The 22,516-nt window shown below is 37.6% G+C and overlaps 1 protein-coding gene across 1 annotated transcript in view; it reads left to right on the top strand.

Moving 5' to 3' along the window:
- The window catches only part of BANK1 (B cell scaffold protein with ankyrin repeats 1), a gene marked incomplete at its 3' end in the record, with an annotated part of 120,938 nt that overhangs the window by 41,069 nt on the left and 57,353 nt on the right, over positions 1 to 22,516 (top strand). Inside the window, 1 exon segment of the mRNA XM_008933279.3 lies at positions 6,255 to 6,451. Coding sequence (XP_008931527.2) covers positions 6,255 to 6,451 — 197 coding nt within the window.

Here is a 22,516-nt window from a genome sequence, read left to right as displayed (position 1 = left end):
GATTGCTTGCTTTTGATGAAGTGTCAAATTGTACTAGTTATTGTAGTAACCAAAAAAGTAAATCAGGAATCTCTACCAGAAAAACATAGATTATGCATGGATATTCCCTACTAGCAATACAGAAGATAGAAGATAAAGAATTTTTTTCAGGTGATGGAGGAGAAGAATGTTTTAGTAATGAATGATATTTAAAGAGATTATTCTGCAGTCTTTAAAGGGAAATGCAGGAAGCTCAATCGGATGAGAAAGCTAAATGCAGAATAGAATACATGGGGAAATATTGTGTTTAATGACAGGGTTAACTGAAAGACAGGGCGAAGACATGTCTGGGGTTTTTAGTGCTGGTATTATCCCTTGCAGAAAAATGTGACTAAAGCTGGAGGTACTGTCTGCAATATTGTACATTCTGTACCAAATTGATTTCAGGATACGTTGTATATATATTATTCCTTTGTATTCTACTAATACAATCCAGTAAAAGCATACTAACAAATCCAAACTTATATTTCAACGTATTTCTTGATAAATATTGCTGTTTTTCATGGGAAGCTCTGATTCTGCTCATGAATCCTCAGATTTGAGAATTCCTACTGCATTAATTCCTGTCCAAGAAATGGCAATCTACTTGAGAAAAAACTGTTTCTTTTTCCACTATTAATTAATTTTCATTTCTTTAAAAATTATATATTATTGCTTCTCTGGTTAAACTTAAACATCAAGGGTTATGACAAGTTCTGAATTTGCTTTGTAGAAAATGCTGTGTTTTCTCTTCGAACACTGCTAGCAACGTAGAAAATCTTATCCTGATTTCTGTAATTCTTTCTTTCAAGCTGAAACATCTATCCCAAAAGAAGAACTAACTGACTGGATTTTCAGCTGCTAGCAAAATAATGGGGGGGGGAGGAAAGGGATTGGCACTGCAGAAGTCACCTTAAGTGCCTATTTAAATTGCTAAAAAAATCATGTCCTGTTGCAATAATTTTGGAAATAAAGGAAGTATGTCTTACAAGATCTACAGAAGGATCACTGCAGGCTGCTCTGTTTGCTTATTACAATTTTATGAAAATTCCCACAGGCTAAGACAGTGCTACAATACAGTAATATTAGATTTTATGCTCTGCTTTATAGCTGAGGTTTTCCAGAATTCTCTGCAGAGAAGGGTAGAGAAGGGATTGTGACAGGACAAAACTTAGAGAGCATCAGTTCCCTCTTAACCTTGTGCAAGTCAAATAAAACTTAATTATAAACAAGCACGGGTCTTAATGTTAATTGAAAGTTGAAGAAGCCATCTTAAAGCACTTAAAAATATACCACTTGAGACTTTACCATTTCCTTCCTGCTTGTGATGACCAGTTAACTAGTTCTTAGTGTAGGTGCCAAACAGCCACAGCTTTTCTTTATTAACATTCTCTTGTGGAAGCAAGGTCAAGTGACATGGGAAGAATTCAGAGATGCTGCTTGCCCCTGTAGGGAGAAAATTCATGTGGCCAAAGCTCAGCTGGAGTTGAAGCTGACCAGAAATGTGGGGGACAAGTTTTTTCAAATACATTAATGGCAATAGGCAGAAATATCATTGGCTGGTTCCAAGATGAGGACGATCACCTCACAAACAGGGATGAGATAAAGACTGAGATAAAACCAAGGTGTTTAATGCTTTCTTTGCCTCCGTCTTCAACACGGATGATAGACCAAGGGGGTCTCAGTGCCCTGAGCTGGAGGACCATGACTGTAAGAATGATCAACTCCTACTTGACCCTGAGCTTGCTGCTCCATCTGTGGGGCCTGATGGGATTCATCCCAGAATCCTGGGATGAAGAGCTGGCTGATGCCATTGGATAACCTCTGTTGATGATTTTTGAGCAGTCTTGGGAATCCAGAGAGGTCCCAGCTGACTGGAAGCTGGTGAACATTGTCCCGATTTGCAAGGTCAAGAAGGAGGAGCCTGGAAACTACAGGCCTATCAGTCTCACTTCAGTGCCTGGTAAAGTTATGGAGGAGATTATTCTGGGAGGTATTGAAAAACACTTGAAAGACAACGCAGTTATTGGTCACAGCCAGCACGGCTTCCTGAGAGGAAAGTCCTGCTTATCAAACCTCATTTCCTTCTATGACAAGGTAACCCACCTAGCTGATCAAGGGAAGCCAGTTGATGTAATCTTTTTGAATTTCAGTAAATGTTTTGATACTGTCTCTCACAGGATCCTTCTGAACAAAATGTCCAGCCCGCAGCTGGATAAACACATCTTGTGGTGGGTGAGCAGTTGGCTCAGGGGTCGAGCACAGAGGGTAACAGTGAATGGGGTAACATTAGACTGGTGACCTGTCACTAGTGGGGTTCCAGAGGGCTCCATCTTAGGCCCTGTGCTCTTCAACAGCTTCATAAATGACTTAGACACAGGACTGAAAGGGATACTGAACAAGTTTGCAGATGACACAAAACTGGGAGGAGCTGTTGAGTCCCTCAAAGGCAGGGAGGCCCTGCAGAGAGACCTCGACAAATTGGAGAACTGGGCAATCGCCAACTATGTGATGTTCTACAAGGGACAGTGCCAGATTCTGCATCTGGGATGGGGCAACCCTGGATGTTCATACAGACTGGGGCTGGAAAGCAGCTGCTCGACGGCAAGTTGAATCTGAGACAGCAGTGCCCTGGTAGCCAGGAGGGCCAACTGTGTCCTGGGGACATCAGGCAAAGCATCACCAGCCAGTCGAGGGAGGGGATTGTCCTGCTCTGCTCTGCACTGGGGCAGCCTCACCTTGAATATTGTGTACAGTTTTGGGCACTGCTGTATGGCTTTTAAAGTATTCCTACCTAACAACAGCCTTTTTTTTTCTGCTTACTACAGGGAGCAATATAAAAATAAGTTTGGTTTATGAAATTGATTTATTGATTTTTACATCCTCTATGGCTGGCAGAGGTATTTAGTTTCTTAATGATGTAGTCTCTGTAATGTTCAAAGAATGTAAGTGTAGGAGTCCTGGTTGAATATCAAACCCAGCTAGGAAGGAGTTGAGTGGTAACCAGGAAAAACACCTCAAGTGCAAAGGAGCCCAAGGGATTTTGGAATACCTCTGTTTTGTGTTACTTTAAAAATGCACATATAAGCCCAGAGCAGGCTTATGAATGCCACCTACTCTTCTTCTCTTTGTGTTGAAGAAATCGTAGCATCCAGTCTATTGGTAATATAGACTTGTTTCCCCTTTCAGATTTGTAACCAATTATTTTAGGTTTCATTAGTATGAGTAGAAATTCTTTTGGAACATGTTATTAATACTTTGTCAAGCCTCTTTTTAATGACTGTATTTAACCTTCTCATGTCTGCTAGCAGGTGAAAACTATTGATTAGGGTTCATGTAAAGTACTCCAGCCTTAGAATTACTTGCATACATTTTTACTGCTCATGTGACAGCCGCTTAGTTTGTTATATATTTGCCTCAGTCTGTGATGGGGGGGTTAGTGTTTCCCTGCAGCTGGAAAAGTATAGATAAAAATAAGAAGTCAAATGCCTATACTCTGGGGTAAAATTTATAGTTCTTCAGATTTCAGAATTAATCCTAGTTTATAAACAATATGGAGCAAAGAAATTGTGTGGCACCTACTTCTATAAAAAAACTGAGATTATATACAGTTTTAAGATTGCCTGTTGTAGCTTAAAGGATTTTAAAGCACACTGCAAATACAAAGGAATATAAGCTACAATACATAACCTTGTTGATGGAAGCTCAGCCTGCCAAGGCTTCTGAAACAAGTGACTTGATTTACTCAGGTGTTGTGTATTTAGTTTCTTGGTTAGATTTTTCTTTGCCTGGTGGAACTAAGTCAGGCAACACTCAATTTGTTTAAAGCTAAAGTTAGGGTTGTTAATGGGGCTTTTGACTAAAATGTAGTCCGCTCAAATTCCTTGTGGCAAAATAATATTGGAGTGATACTGGTGGAATATTCTTTGTCCAAAATACAGTCAAGAGTTGTCCTAACTATTTTTTTGGTCAGTCAGTACTTAGCTATGACTATTCCAAGAACTCCTCTTGTTCCTTGAATCCTTATATCTAATGATGGAGTGAGGTTTCACTCTCTGCTGTATTACCATTCTGCAGGAGCAATAAAGGAGTGAGGAGGGGAGGTACACAGATTCACCACTGCTGAGCCAAAGTTTAGTACGCAGAAGAATGTAAAAATGAGAAAGTTTTTGTTAAAGACTGGCAACTAAGAGAATTCCAAAAGGCAACATTACTACCTAGACTTTCTTCCAGCACACTAAGGGCTGATAATGTACTGGCTAGCCTGTAGGACAACCAATGACTAGGATATAAAAGAAAACTCAAGAAAGCTAGAAGAAACTGTCTAGCTTCTCAAGCTGTAATCCTGGTTTTGAGACGTATGGAAAGAGACTGGAGTTGAAGGAATCATGAGGCTGTAGCAAAAATGGTCAGGTTGTACACAAAGAAATTACTGGGACTAACTCTCATTTGTTAAGAGCTCTGAGGAAATTTTAAAATAAAATAACTGGATTTCTAATAGTAGTGTGGAATTTTTCAGTTTTGTAGTACTGAAAGGTGTGACTATGATGCTAAAACCCAGTTTCTCAGGGGACATTGAGAACTAGAAGCAGGTTAATGTGTTATCTCTACCAGACTAATTAATAGAAATTTTAATAAAATACATTTGCTGTAATGTGAAGTCTGGCTTTATAGATTTCTTGTAGTTTTTTGTAAGTCAGCAAACCTGATTAAGTCAGTAATTGACTGGGCATGGATGAATAACTGACCAAACCCAGGAGACAGACAGTTGGGAAAAATCTTTTTTTTCTGGTGATAGAAGGTATTCAGGGTAGCAAGGAGGAGGGTTAATGGGGGAGGAGAGGGGTAGGAATGAGAGATTTAGTAATTATGCAGTAAAATGTGAGATGATACTCATTTTAGGTAAAAACAAAGCGCTGCAAGTGGAAAAAGCAGTCCCGTGTTGTCATACAAAATGAGAAGGTTTGAGCAGGCTATTAGCACTGAGGAATAAGACTGTGCAGCTCCATGATAACATCAACTTGTTGCTAGGCAGCAGATCAAAAAGCTAATGAAATACTAGGAATTATTAGAAAAGGAATAGAGAACAAAACAGGGCATAATTATGGCAATGCATAAATTACACGGCTCACCCGCAAGTTGAGTATCATGTGCAGCTCTTCTCCTGTCATCTTAAAATGGTTACATTAAAGCTGGAAAAGGTTCAGGAGAGAGCAGTGTGGGTGACGGAGTTGGTCCTCTGTAAGGCCCAATTAACTAGACCAGAGCCCTTCAAGGAAAAATTCTGGGAATGCGTAAATCACTAGAATTGCAGAGAGGGCAGACAGAGGTGGAGAGTAAGATGAATTAGGGGCAGTCAGTTGAATGAGCCAGGAGCCAGGTTCAAAACAAACTAGAGGAAGCACTCCTTCATGCAATGGGTAATAAAGACCCTCAGTGTGCATGAAACTGGTGGTGCGTGGGGCAGGCTGGATGCACTCTTGGAGAAGAGATACACTGCATGCTGATATACAGACAAATCGGTGCGCAACAAACCACAAGTGATTAGAAAGTAGAGTATAAAGGCAGAGAGAAGTATTGTTTATGTTTGAAACCTCTGTTTTGTTTGTTTGTTGGTATATGTAACTTGTGGTCACTCATAGAGTTAAAATACAGGACTGATGAAATGATAAACTGACTGTCCCAGTCCTCCAAGGTAAAAAATAGTCTGTGATGGAAATTGATGTCATGTTATATCAGATAAATCCAAAAAACTTATCCAATACATTAATTTTTAAGTTCTTTGATTGTTCATTATAGGGATAGGCAAATTTTTGGAAGTCTCTGGTATTCATGCGAATTTTCAGAAATGGTTTTTAATATCAAACATAGCACCATAAACCTATAAAAATGTCCCATTCAAATGTCTTAAATTAAAAATATTCCACCTAAGCAAAAGCATGTCTTGGCTATGGGATTTTTTTCCATTTGCAAGAAATCTTATTTCTCAATAGAACTAAAGGGCTTTCAAATCCCTCTGTCAGCAAAAAATGAGATTTCTCAGTTAGGTTAAATGCTCTTTTATTGATATATGAATTGTAAAACTGTTAATTGGAAAAATTGTTCTTTGGATGCTAGTTCTGTATTGGCAGTTTGATAACTATGATTCCATAGCACTAATATTCCAGAGGACTTTTGTGAAAGATGTTCTATAAAAGCAAAACTGTTCTTCATGAAGACTTTGTTTCCATATACAGATAGCCATTTGGAAGAATTTCCTACTCTCCTTCACTGTGCAGCCAGATTTGGATTAAAGAACCTTACAATGTTTCTACTCAGTTGTCCTGAGGCCACATGGGCTTGCAAAATAACCAATAAATATGGAGATGATCCAGAAAGTATCGCAGAGAAGCATGGACACAAGGAACTAAGAAAGTTAATCAAAGAATTGTCGGTAAGTCCATATGCTTTCTCATATGTCATCTACAACCAGAGGGCTATGATGTTATACTACTGAGATCCCATCGTATCAGCTCTCGTAAACACTAATGTGTTGCAGTCCTTCTGTCTGAAAATACTGTTCTACTCCTGTCTCAGAAAGAGGGGTCAAAATAGGGTACGGACGCTTTCTTTGTGTGCTGTCATAGTGGAGATCAGAGTTTTTTCACTGCTTGAATTTTAGGAATGTAATGGAAAGGAGAACAGTGAGTCAGAACTACCTCATGTGGCCTAGCTAGATCGGTGCTTTCAGCACCCAGGAAATGGTTATATTTTTAAGTACTTGAGACCAATTTTCCAGAGTAGGAGACTTTAAAGACTTCTTTAAAGGTCACTTCAAGTGCCTGTGAACTCTCTTAGCATTGCTGCTCTTCAGCATTCAAAAGAGTTGTTGCCTTGCCTTTGCTGTTTGTGCCACTGTGAAGGAAGGCTAAATTTTATAACTGTTTGTTAGATGGAGTAAATCTTTCTTCAGCTGGGTGTGCAGGAGGGGTTTGGGGTAATAGTTGCCTTTCCACGTTAAAGATAATAATAAAATAAGGGTCTGTGCATAGTTCTACCATGCAAATTATTGCCAATAAAACCTAACAGAATTGCAGTACAGAAAGAAATATATGAGAGCCTTAACCTATTTTAACTCTTAATTGTACTGACTGTAATATGTGCGGATATGATAATTCTACAGTTTTTAATACTGCAGTTGAGATCAATTTTAACTGAAGCATAAAGCTTTCCACAAAACCATGCTGTCTTCCTGGATCAACATGTTAGTAATTTCACATTTAATAATTTCTAACTGCCATAGTTATCTCACAGTCATTCTTACATGGCTCAGAAATCTCCTGCCAGTAGCAGTCTGATGTGTAAGGTCAGACCTTTCAGTTCTTGGAGTTTACCAGTTTGCCTTGAAGAGAATGGAACTGTATTCCCCATCATTCCTATCTGCATAGGCACCATCTTTGTATGGTCAGATACTTTACACACTCTGTATATAAAGGATTGGTGAGAACACACAGAATATGAATGTGATATCTAACTCTTAGTGAAATACCTTGATTTCTTTTCTAAGATGGTCATATGAATCAGAGAGTTGAGCATGGAAATGTGATTTCTGTTAATAATTTTTTGTGTGATGATAATGATTAATTCCATAGGACATTTAGATTTTATACTAGTGTTATAAAAACTCACTGACCTGCACTTCTGATGCGTCTTTGTTGTGCACTCCACATGGGACTGGAAGCTTCAGAAAGTGCTTTATTTTGGTTTTATCCTTTTTGTCCTAACACACTCATGCTATGGTTTGGGGCTTCTGCAAGGGGAGACATAAGCATGCATGATGCACACAGACTACAGCTGATACGCAGTGAGAGAGTGCATTGCACTTCTGTAGTGCTTTAACGTTTTGATAGACTTTATCAGTGATGGAAGGCAGTGTTTGTGAGGGTGATATATTTCACTCTAAGTGTGTTAAGTGTTTGCATACCTCTGGTTAGCTTTTCTTTATTAGTAAGGTTATTAATTTTCCTAATAAAGTCTCAGTATAGATTTGTCAGTGTAAAGCATGTATTTAAAATGGCAACTGTATTTTTTATTAAAAGACTTCCTTCATGGTATGTATCTGCTATTGTTTGCCTACAAACATTTAACAATAATTGTTCTCTGCTCATGATGGCTGCTTTCCCAAGTGTAAATACTTCTACCAGTATGAAGTAAAAACAACTCTATGACCACTGTAGACATGTGTAGTCTGGTTAGGACGTGCAGTTATACTGCCCATTTTCAGTTGATTCAAATGGCATGGCTTACTAATGCAACACAAGTAAAAATCTGAGCATGCTTCAAGTCTTCCAAATGTGTAATATGATATTATAGAAATGTTAGCTCCAAACACTGGAAGAAAAATGGCTTATTTGTGTCCCCTGTAATAGTGCACTTAAGCACAAAAACACTTACTGTACTTCTGTAATTGATGGGAATATGGAAAAGAAGTATTTGCATGGCTCTGAGCCAAGCAGAATTTAGTTTAACCATGTTCCTGGAACTTCCCATTACAGCTATAGTACTGAAATTGCTCATTATTACAATAGTACTTTTGTACTTGACTTAACTCTCACTGTTTTAAAAGCGTTACCTGTCTTTGGCCATTCCTTTAAGGAATAGCCCCAAAATATGCACAGTAATTGAACACTTCTATCCTAAAGAGCAAAAGGCTTTCAGAAAAATGAATGCATTAAAACGTAGATTTGATTTGTCCAAAATCCTGGAAAGTGTCTTTTATTTGCTGGATAAAGACCAAAAAAAGAAATGTCTTTCGTGCTGGAGAATCCTTAGGGGAGTAAGAATTCCTGAGGTGGTTAGAGAGAGAGCATACAAAGGTTTAAGTGGCAATACCTCAGCTACTATTTCTACCTCCAAGCCCAGGGCTTTGCTGTTCAACCTTTTTTGGTGCCTGGTGAGTAGATCTATGCTCAGGACTTTTAGTTGATGCAGCTTTGCTGGTAAGGCCCTTCAGCTCCCATGTCCAGCAGGCTTAGTGGAAAGGTACTCAGGGGTCTCTTGGCAAAAGTGAGCTGCAGGAGCTGACTGAATTACACAGTGGGTCATCTCTGTGGCACAAGTTCCCCGTCCTTGTTTAAAGAGAAAACCTCTTTTCTCAAGCTGGACACTGACAGTGTTGATGTGGGGAGTGTTACAACCACAGAAGACATATCTAAATTGCCTGGTGGGTATGCCAGGAGCTAATCTCCTGATCTGTGTCAAAGTAAAGCACAAGAACACAAGGGAAAGATCACACATCATGTGGCATGTTTCTGTTGACACAGCTGTATTAATGAGGAGGGAAAAGATTTTTTCCTCTTTTAGTACCAGTGTTATATGCATTATATAACATTAAATGCTAAAACATCACACCCTTTAAGAACCTGTATAAATTTGTGCTTCCATGAGTGGTAGTTTCTGCCTTTTCTGTCAGAAATCCTGCATTTCAAATGCTTCTTGAAAATGTCTTCTCTGATGAGGGAACACTGCAGTACTTGAATGATTTGTGTTAAAGGTACTATATTGGTGAAACTGTGCCTAAAAGAGTCTTTAATGGGGATTATGATGAAACACACTTTCAAATGTGCTAGCAGTTTATTAAGCAAATTGTATTTTTCTTGCATTTTCGCACAAAGCCACCTAAATGGACATTCATTTCCAATTTCTACGTTTCATTATAGTTTAGATGAAGTAATTCCCTCTTCCGTAGCATAAAAGAGGGATATCGCTTAACATTTTGCGATAACATCCTGAATTGTTAGTCTTTTGATTTTATTCCTCTATAGAACCAAGTTTTTGAGTATTTTCCACAATTGCCTTTAGGTGGAATTGCTTGAATCAAGTGTGTCAATTTAAAACTAGTAAGAGACACTCAGTAGGAGTATTGGCAGGAATCCTTGTCTCAGCGTATCTGAACAGGGGAAATGATGAGCCTTTTGAGGCTCAGTTGATCCAGCTGATGGCTCAAATGCCAGTAAGGAATGCTTTCCATTAGCCACAGGTTCTAAACATATCTGCAGTCAGCTGTTACAGTACCTATGATGGATGTGCCTTGTTAAGCTACAGTAGTAGCTTAACTCTATTTCAGATGTTTGCCTTTTGCATAGGCTCTGTCTCTGAAAGCTGCTTTGACAACTAGCTTGTTGTTCTTGCTGCCAGCTGTGGTTTTCTAAGAGTACATTAAAGTTCTACCTCCAGATTATGAAGAAATCCCTTAAATTAAGTTCTTATCCAGCACACAAAGGAAGACTTTAAAAATAGATTATAGAAGATTTCTAAGCATTAAGTGAGTAATGAGGAGAGTATGTTCAATTTGTGACCTACAATTTAAAATCGAATGTCACACTGGTAGCCAGCTTAGACATGTGTGCTTTGGCATGGATATAATTGTTTGTTCCAGCACTTGGATGTCACTAATTTCTCCCTTCTTTTGCTAAGAACTGCATTACTGAATGTGTTGTAGTCAGGAAAATTACTGTATACCACTGTAGTATACATCACTGTTTCCAAGAGAAATACAATTCAGCAAGTGTTTTATTGGTTGGTTAGTGCAAATAACTTCTGATTGTTGGCTTTGGCCTTTAAAGCAGATTCCTAGGGGTGGCATAAATGTTATTTACATATAAAAATTGAAACAGTCATTTCATGTTGCCACCACATAGTTGAGACAGTGCAATTTAATTTTTATTTTTAAAATACCTTCTGACATTCTGGCATTTCAGAAGTAGCTGCCTGAAATCTAAGGCAGAAAATGCAGGTTAACTGAACTTTTTTTAACCTGCTCGAGATCTGTAGCCAGGCCTTTGACAATCTGTAGCAGAACAGTAGACTGATAGAAATATCTTCTTCCTCTGCCACTACCAAAACTCTGGATTTCTTGTTTAATGTAATTATCTGTCTTCCTACTTCAGGCATCCCTCAGGCAGCTCTTGAAAATATAATAGGTATTTAATTCTGTACATATTGGTGAATTTCCTTTAGAATTGCATAGATTGAGATAGTGCCCTGGATGGCTTTTCAGAAACAGCTTGTTTTCTTTCCAGAAGGGAAATTCTTTTGTCAATTCAGTTTTGTCAATTCGTCAAATTACACCAGGTCTTTCTAGCTCTTTTGAGACACATCCTGCAAAGTCTGGATCCACAGTTACTGAGTTCACTGTGGTTAGCAGTTCCCGCAGTAGCAGAGAGAAACACAGTCTTACAGGTGGTCATAATTTTCACTCAGAGCCTGTTTTATGGATAGCAGGGGAGAGGGGAAAAGAAATTTTTCTTTCTGAAATGCCAAGCTATGTTTTTATAAATCTTAGCAAATTAAGGCATGGGCAAGGATGTAGTTTGACAAGTAATTTGTCATTGTATACCTCCCCACTCTCATCTCTTACTTTGTGCGTGGTTGAACCAGAATACAGAATTTCTTGAAGCATCTTCAACTTCATGACATAGAAAAGAATCTACAAAAACAGTGTATCGTGGAAACTGAGGGTAGTTTTTGTTTCAGCTGTTTTATGTGCGAAGAATCTTACTTGGTTTTGTAGCTACTGTTGCCAAATGACAGTAAATCTTTAGACATCAGGAATCCCTTCAACAAGGATTCTCATAATCTATTAGGGAGTTCTAGAAGCTCGTCAGGAATCAGCATTTTCTGAAAATGGATGTATTATTCTTCCATTTAGGTTTGTGTTTCTGTAAAAGGTGATATGATGTGGCAGAGCTTCTCAGCAAGAAACAGTTATATTTTTACATCTGGTTACAAGATCCTCCTGAGCTATTAATTTCTGCTGGGAAGGACCACGTGTAGAAAGATGAAGTGGATATATATTAAAGAATCTTAAACTAGTGAATCTGATTGCTGTCAATATTTGTTTAATTATTTTAAATGCTACTGTAGTATTGCACTGGCCCATAGCTCATTACTTTCAAATAGCTGGTAGAGTATGTGAAAGAGAAAAGGATTAGTCTGGTTTCTGAAATTCATTCTAATCCACCAGTGAGTCCTTGGTGAAGCCTTCTGGGATTTTGCTCTTGTCACAGTATCTTAGTGTTCAGAAATGTTGATTACATGTGTTCTGTGGTACACCAGAAGTTACTTAGCTGACGTGAATAAGAGAATGACTGGATTCTTTGATACTTTTTAGTGACTGGATGTTCACAAATCAAATTCTTAAACTTCTTGGGACTGGAGGAATTGCAGCTAAGACGTGAACTTCTTTCAGCTGATAGGCAAATGCAGTCCCATCAGACATTTGTTCAGTGTGTTCTCTTTCTTTTCCAAAATTGCTTCTGGAGAGACTTCCTATTATCAGTGCCTGGTGTCTTATGTTTAAGATTTAGTTTGGGGAGTTTATTATTTTTATTTTTATTGAGTGACAAAGTTTCCCTCTTTTCTTTTTCATGTGTTCTCAGAGGGACGTGCTCCCTGTAATAATAATAACTTACTGCTCTTTGAGGTTAGGCAATTTATGCTTTAGTGAAGAGATAAGGTACAGACTGAACATGAAAATTTTTGACTCAAAGGAGAAAAGGCTAGATTTTTTTGTTTTTAAAAAATTAGTCATTACACTAAAGACATTTTTCAAGTTTCTGTGTAGACTTTTGTTCAGGCTAGAACCTTGCACCTTAACTGTGATTAAATCTCCTGTCAATAACTATGCAATTGAGTGCAACCTTCTTGCAAGAAGAATGATAAATGGAACTGAAGATTTGGAAACTTTACTTTTGTATAAGATGCTTATTGAAATTTGAATGTAATTTAGAACGAACAAGAATGGTTTTTACAAAAAACTGTCTGGTATTTTGTCTCATCTTTTGATATTCTGTAACTGTAGCAGTGACGCAGTGGAAGTCAGTTATTTGGAATTCACCATTTCTAAAAGCTTTTAGAATTTTTAAGGGAAACTTGAATACTAATGGAATATCAGGCAAAATGCTTATGAATTAGAAGTATGGAAAATGCAACAGGATTCTCTAATGATACCCCTGTTCTTAAATGTATTTAGGATAGTAAAAGCTAAAATATGGATTTCAATGGGTCTTTCTGACTGTTGGTTGACAGGGCAATGTAATCGAAGATACTTAGGTAAGGGACTGTTTGGGAAGGTGGGATGTGGAGTGTCCAGTTTTTCAGAAGTAATGTATAGGCTGAAAAGAATCACACTTATCATTGATCTGTATTATTAAACTCTGAATTGGCTTGAACATTTGAAAAACATTTGGCTAAGCTGTTTATGTTAATGAAAAATGCCAATGTAGAAGTGGGAGAAAATAAGTGACCGTGTTATGTTGTAGAAATCGATGACATGCCTATGTCAAATCTGATCTCTGCATCTGTAAGTAAGTCTGGAAATCAGTAAGTTGAAGTAGATCCTCTGCACTAGCTTGAGGAGGTATTAGAAGGTATATTGTAAAGATACATAGAATAATGACTGTTTTTAAAATAAGTGAGCTGCTTAACCTCTCTTTTGGTAAGTGAACAAACAAATTGGGCGTAAAATACTGTTGTGTATAAGCTGTAATTTTTCTATTCACCTTGTTAAGAAACTGATGAAGAGAGAAGCATAGGAAGGATTCAAAAGGCTAGAGATTTAGTGGATGTTGAGAACTTTTAGTCATTATGTAGTGTTGTTTTCAGCATGAGGGCGTGAGTCCACTACCCAGGTTACAAACCAGTTGCATAAGTTTAAGGAAGAAATTTCCCCAGAGAAAGAATAGCCCATAGCTGTCTATTTAAACAATTGCTCCATGCACTTTTCTATCAACTCTCCTGCACTGACTGTTCCAATAACTGTATTATTAGGTGCCGAGGTTGCATTTTTGTTTCTTCTTCCTCAATTATAGATATCTCAGAAGCCTTTAACAATGCAAAGGAAAAAGTGAAATTATCTAGCTGAAGGTTTACTACAGAAGGAAGGAATGATGAGGCATTCCAGTCGAAAGTCTAGAAGCAAGTTTTGGATCTTACCTCTGTCAGTTGAAGCAATTTGAAGGTATACGTATAGCTGTCAAAAAGCAGGTTTACCTTTATATAGCATATGCCGTCAGCGAGACTATCTGGAGTATGCCCTTTGGCTGCCTCCCAGTGATCTGGAAGGAATCAAACATCTGTCATATCTTACAAGTTGTTGAGCATAAAGAAAGACAGCTTATCAACAGCACCGTTCTCCAGCCCCTCAGAAGGGAAAAAAGAGAATTACCAAACAAAAAAAAAAAAAAAAGACCACCACGGATCAAAACAGTCATAAAGGATTTTCTTGGGGGGAAAGAAAGGAAAAGTAGGAGAGGAAAGGAGCTGTTAAAGTTATTGTGGTAAATAACTGTGAGCCAAAACCACCTACATTTTGAGTGACATTGTGAGGTCTGAAGGGAGCTTTTTGATCTCAGAGCCCTAAGAAAAACTAGGTGGAGAAGAAAGAATTAATGAGTAAAGTTAGGTAAGAGACTTACTGTGTCCTCAGCAATCTGAAGTTTTAGAGCTCCGCACAGGTCTAGTAGTGACTTACCAGACTTTGCTACAGCTGTAATTTATTGCTTAATTAGAAAAATTGTCTTTGGGCTCTACATCAATAGAATGACCATTAGGGAAAGGCATTTCTTGAAACTACCAAGCCCATTATATGGAAACTACTTAAGAAAATCCATTTCTGCCCTGTATAGTGTTAGTTCTGTTTAACACAACCCTGCGAGGTCTCAATTTATAATTCTGTCTGAGGATCCTGCACAGAAAGCACAGTCTTTATTTTGCTGCTGATGATTCTTCCTGCCCCCATATATTGTTTTACAATAAATGATTGAGTATTTCATTGCCAGGTCTATAGGGTGTCTATTAATAATCATTTCTGTCTCTTACATTTGACGAGAACTTAAAAACGGTTTCCAAGTCCCCACACTATCAAACTCGCAAGAACATGCAGCGGGTGACATACAGATGTTCGTTTTCATGAACATGGGCAGACATCAACCCCATGAGCTACATGCCAAAATCTTTACATGGCTGGCAGCAGCGTACATATGTCAGAGGTTTGGGAGTTGTTCTCGGGCAGGTGTTGTTAAAGGTTCTCTGCAACTCTTACTGTGAGTATGAGCCATATAACTGGATTTTAGCACTCTCTGATGATACCAGTCTTCTGAGCCACGTTACCCAGATTTTACTTGCTCCTGGTATTCCAGGTTATTTTGCTGCTCCTGTATAGTCCTGGGAGTTGACCCGGGAGCCATCCTTGAAATATTAGAGAACTGCTTAAGAGCTGCAGCTGGACAACTGTGGCCTTCTGAATTCCAGCTGAGTTCATCTGCTGTTAACAAATACCACTTCCTGAGAACCCCAAGAATAAAGGTAGGCAGAGAAGGCTCCTGTCATATTGAAGTGACTAGCAAGTTCCCTTGGGGCTGTTGAGGAAAATACAGAAATCAGCATCTACACCAGGCATGGAAGTAATATAATAAGTATGATTCCTAATTGGATCACTCAAACCTTCAAAGATCTTTTTTAACGAGGTGTATTTTTTAAAAATGCTGCCAGTTGATAGCATGTACTGTCTTACATAAATGGGTCAAAGGATTGAACAAAAGTTTCCATGGAGACTTGATATAACTCCAAGGTGCCTTCCAAATTAATTAAAGTCTTGTGTTGAAGGAAAAGAGGTTCAAAGGTGACAAAATCTAGTACTGGTATATAGATCCACAGTCAGTTCTGGGCAGTGTCCTAGGGACACCTGTCATCATTGACAACCTAATCAGTGAAGTTTTAAATGTAAAAAATAGTGATTTTTATAGGATTCTTTCTTCCTCTCTTCATAACAGTTAAACATGACAGACGTAGGTGCAAGCCTGAGTTAATCATGCCCATACAGAACAAGGAAAAAAACTTGCTTCTGGAAAAAGCCAAAATACATAATTTCAGAATTTTGAAAGCAGTCATGATTTGAGCTCATTAGTGAAAATTGTTCACATCGTTTTTTCTAATTACTAATTAAAGAATAGGGGTTTTTATTTTTAATTTTTCTTTTGTGCATATTAAATGCACCCATGTAATGCAGAGAGAAAGATTATATTTCTTACAAGTTTTTTAGTAAATAAAATGACAAAGAAGCAAGTTTGCATGTACAGTACATTGGGACTGCATTGTGATGTGGCTCATTAAATATGATGTGTGTGTTTAGAGCTTGAGCACTTGGTGAAACAGGCTTCTATCAGACCCTTTGACTGTGAATCATTACTGAAGAACAAATAATGCACAGTTCCAGGAGACAAATGCAGCTCATTGTTCAGGCAGAACTAAACTAGGAGGAGTAGTTAAAAGACTTATTGGAGTTGAAAATCTCCAGAAAGATGGTAAACAACTGGGTAAGGCTTTAACAGCAGTTCACCCTATATCTGCAAGCCATAGATGCCAGCAAAAATAGTCAATAGTAGGAGTGCATGAGCAGAGGCTTTAACCTTGGAAAAATGCGGAGCAAGTCAGCTGCTGTCGAACAAAACATCCATTTCACAGAGTAGAAAGAACAGCCTCAGGGCATAAATGAAAAACCATACCTTCATAAGAGATGGTAGTTAAAACTACCTAACACAGTAGAGTGGGGAAAAGTGAACAGATTTGGAATGGAATGTATGAGGATTTTCACTTTGATTTGAGAATTTGTTCTTAGGTAATTATTTCTAATCTGGCTTTTTCCACCAGCAGCTGAAGATCACCATGGGTGAAAATATATGTTGGTAAGGTATGATGATCTAAGTAGAGATGGAGATGCTAAAAATGATCACTAAAGTGTCTGGAGTTTGGAGGTACTGTGAGCATCATACTGTGTCATGCTATGTGGCATCTTGTTCCCATGAGCGTATGGTCAAAATTTGGTTCCCGGGACATATGTAACATGGCAACTAGTAAACATAAATTGCATTATACCAAGAAAATGAGAAGGATTCAGCAGAATTTCTGTCATTTTAAAAGATTAATATCCTTTGGAAAATCTTGTATTAAATGAAGTGGATCATAAATGGCTTTACTGCTGTTGCGTAAAAAGTTCATGGGGATTTGAGGAAGGCTAATGATGGATTCGTGATCTGAATGCCATATGTGGCAGTCTTTTTATAAAGAAAAAAAAATTAAAATATGTATTGGATTTGTAGAAAGTGAACTTTGTGATCTACAATAGGGCTATGGAGTGTTTGTGGATAGTGATGATGACTACGACAAAGCAACAAAGGATGCAGTTTCCCAATTTATAATAAGTTTTTCTGCTATATAGGTGGAAATTCTTCTCTTCTTTAATGGGATGAGACTGGAAACTTTTATACTGTTTTGGGTCAAATCATAAAGGATGCAAAAGAAGAATTTAATAATTGAAAAATCTATGGCAGTGGGGGCAAAGATATTTTATACTTGCATTTAATAAACTGTATGATTGGAGACACAGCTAAGACTTTTCATGTATGTCAAAAAATCTAGGCCACGTCAAGGGAAAGAGTTCATTGAAGAATCAGCTTCCTAGAGAAAAATAAACATAGGCTTGTTTGTATTGCTGAGGGGGAAGAATCATGTATTCTATATTTTTATTGTAATCTCCTTAAGAGAGCTTCAGAAGATCTTTCAGTAGCTCTCACAGCACATGCAGATAAACTAGTGACTGAATATAGCAAATCTTGATTTTTTGCTGGGTAACATTGTACTTCACCTAATAATATATAAAAAATTACTTAATGTGTGCAAGAGTGAAAGGCCATGGAATTAGATACAGGTTTAAAAATTTGAGTGCTGCTATTCATTATTTTCATTCTTAAAAGGCTAGTGAAAAATAGTATTAAGAAGTAGCTGTATGTTAACAGGTTGCAGAAATATTCTTGGTTCTGTTTTAAATCCTGTAAGTTGGCAGAAATGCCTTACTGTGAGGGTGGTGAGACACTGGAACAGGCTGCCCACAGAAGCTGTGGATGCCCCATCCCTGAAGGTGTTCAAGGCCAGGCTGAATGGGACTTTGAACATCCTGGTCTAGTGGAAGGTGTCCCTGCCCATGGCAGGGGAGTTGAAGGTAAATGATCTTTGGGGTCCCTTTCAATACAAACCATTCTGTGATTTACAAGGAATCACGTGGAGGATTTCAGTGCTACTGATTTGTTTATTTAATAAATTGATTGCAAGAATTTTAATTACTAAGAACCCTAGCTTCATGATACTTGTTTCAGGCATTTTCCCTGATATTTGTGAGACTTAGATTCATTATAGCCTCAATAAGTTTGTGAGTCATTTTTGGTATTCAGAATTGTAATTTGACCTTTTTAGATTTCTCTAGTTACAGATATTTCCAATTCTAATACTTAATAGTTGGGAAATTTTATTGTGTTCATTATAATTCAGGTAACATTGAAATGTTAATTGAATACTGCTAGTTTGATTAGATAATAGCTCTAGATTAATTCACAGATTTTTCTGATTGGAGGAAATTTTTGTGTTTGGTTGGTTCACAAATAATTATAATGGTCTTACAAGTGTTATTGGTTCTATTAGTACTACACCAAGATCATAACACAATAATATATAGGATAGGAATGTGATTTAAATTTGCTCCTGAGTGTTTTGGAGAGTAAATGCTTCCAAGGTTAGTGATGCCTTCAATTTTTGATCTCAGCATTGAGAGGAAATGTATATGAACATCCCTATCTCTAAATTGGTGTCAGTAGTGTGATTTAAGAGTTATTCTAGTCGTTGGCTTTTAACATTTGCAATTCTGTGTTTTTAGCAAGACAGTTTGTACTTTTAAAGAGATTTCTTGATTTTATCCTTCAAGTGTTGCTCTAGATGTAATATTCACTTATCAATGTAGTTTGTATGTAACAGTACATGGTGATCTTTCCTAGAGCTCAGACATATGAAACTGTGTGTCCATTAAATGAAAGTGGAACAAAACTTATGCTTTAATATGTGATATTATAAATAACAACTAGAATTATCTCACATTACAAAAATCTGCCAGTATTTGTCATTCTGCAGCTCCCACATGTTTTAAGCATTGCAGACTCAGAGTATACTAATTTTTTTCAAGATGAAAGCTTGAAGTTTATTTGGTAAATACACATATTAGACAGATTAGACACCTTCTGTTCCCATCACATTGAATGATCTGCAAAAACAGCTAAAGATTTAATTTCAGAAATTCCAACAAAATCATTGCCCCATGCATTAAGATTGTATTCTATGTCTGGATAAAGAAGAAGGATGGAAGCAAATTATTTGAGCCATAAACTTTACATGTATTATTCCACATTTTAGCTGTCTATAGCTACTGAGAGGAGTGACTGTCAGAGCAGTGCCTATGAAGCTATTTATTTATAAGAAGTGGACCTACAGAATCTCAGCCTTCCTGGCTTCTGAGTCTAGATCTGGTTCTCTCCCATCTCAGCTAATCTCTGGCAGAGCCATCAGGATGTAACATACCTAACCCAACAAAAAGTCAGATTTAATTTGTGATTTTAATTTGTTTCTAATTATAATCACCATTTTTTGATGTACTGCTGATTAGGGGTGAGGTGCAATTTCATTATAGTTTTTTCAATTAACACTAGGATTGTGGCTTTTTTAAAATCATAAATAAGAAACTTATTCTACCCTCCAAAAAAACCCCCAACAATACACAAATAGTGATGTGCAGCTTTTGAGCAGTGTTTGCAGGAACACAAAGTTCTGTGTCTCTTTTGTGATGGTGAATCCTCTTCCTGTGTTCAGTCTGTACATGATGATTAGATATTATTGCTAAGGGAGGTTGGTTAGTCTGAGATGGAAGAGGCCTAAATGTTATTCCTGGAGAAGCTTTAAGTTCTGGGAGAAGCCTTTAATAGATATAATTCTGGGTCACATGGTATTTTGTTTAGAACCCAGTTATGTTAAAAAGCTAGTATTTTTCCTCAGACTGACTCATGAAGATACTAATTTTATTTTTTGTCAGTTCTTTTATTTTGTCTTTTTAGTATTACTCTATGCACAGGAAACTAGTAAAAAAAAAAGGTAGATGTGTCAGGCTTCTTTGAACAGCCTCTGTCTTGGCTTAGTCTTGCACTGTGCTTTGCACTCTGGCTCTTGCAGACTCGATAAGGCTTTGAGACTACTCAGAAAATGGAGTATTAGACCTCTGAACCATCAAAGGTTCAATGGATGCCACTAGTCATTTGGAAAGGAGAAAATGTCCTTCAGAAAAGTTCTTCAGTCCTTCTTCAGGAAACACTTCTTTTGCTAACCTTTTCATGCAGAAAGGGCTGGAGTAAGTAAAAGAATGAAAAGGAAGCAAAGGACTTTCTGTGAGAACCTTAACATTATTTGCGAAGTATAGGACAGCACTTAGCAGAAGGCAGAAGGTAAACATGAAGGTAAACTATTCTGTGGGCTAAGCAGAGATCCACAGGAGGAGGAGAAATCAGTGCAGAAATCTAATACTTATTGATTTCTATGATATCAAGCAATTCTGCTTCACAGAGGTTACATATGTAAAATTTAGATTATCTGATCATATTGTTTACTTTGTATTCCCCACACCAAAATTTCTGATACTTTATCCTCAAGTTACTGATGTAATAGAGATGAATTTGTGGGCATCTCCCCAGTTGTAACACAACAGAGCTGTTGTTCAACCTTACATCATCTTGTTTTGCATAGAGAAATGTTTCACGCCTTGATGTTAAAAGAGTCTCTTTTATTTTGAGGTATGAGTCCCTTAAAACTCTCTCTTCTCTCTTTGTAACTCCACTTAATGCCTTCAGTGGGGTTCACAGTGCATGTAAATGATAATACCCTGGGACAGTACCCCTGAAATAGCTTCTAGGTCTAGAGTAAAGGCAGCAAATCTGGCCCTTTGCAATTATGGGTTGCCCTGTCCAAACCTATGGTGTTGCTTGTCAGGATACAAGAAGAAGAAAAGAAGAAATAGCTGGAGCAGAGGTTGGAGCATAGCTTTACCTGACATTTTCAGTGCTAGCAGTCCACAGTGATATACAAGAACAGCTATATTTCTGTCTGGTCTCCCCAGTTTGAGGAGTATTAAGGCAGCCAGGGCTTCGATGGTCAGATCACAAACAGATACCTGATAGTTTTTTGAACACAGGGCACTTGACCTAGGCAGTTACCTAACTGGAGGGTAATGCAGGTTAGAGCATTATTTCTGAGGAGAAGGATTCTGTCTGTATGACATGTCATGTGTCTTTCTGTGGAGAGAAAAGCAGACAGTGCTCTGGGAAAATAATGTAGCTAGCCTGGGGGGGGGGGAAATAGGCAGAGGTTCTGAGGTTAATAGTGGTGGACACAAGATAAGAGCAGTTTGTTGCAGTTTTGTATGCCAGTTGGATGTTGTCAAAGGTTTTGCAGCAGAATGCATTCTCCAAGCAAATGAATGTATTCTACAAGAAAACAATTAGAAAGATTAACCAACTTTGTAGCAAAGGAGATGTCAGAAATTCTTGTTCCTTGTTGTAGACAGACTCACATTTTTTTGAACATACTGATCTTCTGAATGAAATACATTATTGTCTAGGTAATCAGCAGCTATTCCACATACAGGCCTTGCCATTAAACTTCTGTATTTTCATATCCTTGCTTAGCTGAATAAACTCAGTATCCTCAAGAAATTATCTTGGGCACGAATACATTGCAGTGCAGTGTTTTCCTGTGTGCCTTCTACACATCCTTTAAAAAAACTTGAGCACTCTCATGACGAAATAGGAAATTAATTTTAAGCACTATATATATAAATCTGCAGTATTAAAAGTTGGCAGACAGGAAGACATTATTTGACAGTTAGTATTTTTTAAGTGCTTCCAAATCTTAGTCCTGCTGTAGGTCTAGTAGTAGATTGAAAATGGACAGCTAGAGATGAATACAGTTAAAAATACTTATGTAAACCTCTGTTTGCAGACCAAATATGTTAGGAAAGGGTACGTGTGCAGGTGGGTTCAGAGAGCTGAAAAGTTTCAGATTTCTAAGTGTGAGGGACTGAAGAAGTAAAACCTGTTTTTACAGAAGTAAAATTTATTTTGAAACTTAAGAAAAGTCTAGATAGACTTTTGTGCTAGTTTGGTGTGTTTTGCCTGTTCCAATTTCTCTTTGCACTTTTCCCTGTCACAAAGTCTGTGGCCATGTAAGTGAGTTAAGGACCTATAGAACGAGATACCATTCTGTATTACAGTGAGAGTTTGAACAAGTTTTATAGATTGTATTAAGTGTGCAGTCACAAAATTCACAACCTTAAGTGAACAGAGTAATGCCAGTGACAACTGAGCTATGGTATCTGTTTGTTTATATTTAGATGTTTCATAATGTGTTCTCTAATTTGCTAAGTATTCATCTAAGCAAAGAATAGCTAGATCTAGGTGAAGAAAAGCAGTGGCAATCTATATATAAAATATCAGAAAGAAACTCTTCAGAACAAATTAGTCCTGGAAGCTACATTTTGCCTCCGGTGGAAACAGCATGATAAGGCTCCTGCTTGTCTTTTGTGCTGCTGTGACCA

This window comes from Manacus vitellinus, unplaced genomic scaffold (assembly GCF_001715985.3).
Source record: "Manacus vitellinus isolate BGI_N305 unplaced genomic scaffold, ASM171598v3 scaffold_0_pilon, whole genome shotgun sequence".
Lineage (NCBI taxonomy): Eukaryota > Metazoa > Chordata > Aves > Passeriformes > Pipridae > Manacus > Manacus vitellinus.
Note: the sequence above shows the minus strand (reverse complement) of the source record. Positions and strands in the feature narration are given on the sequence as shown.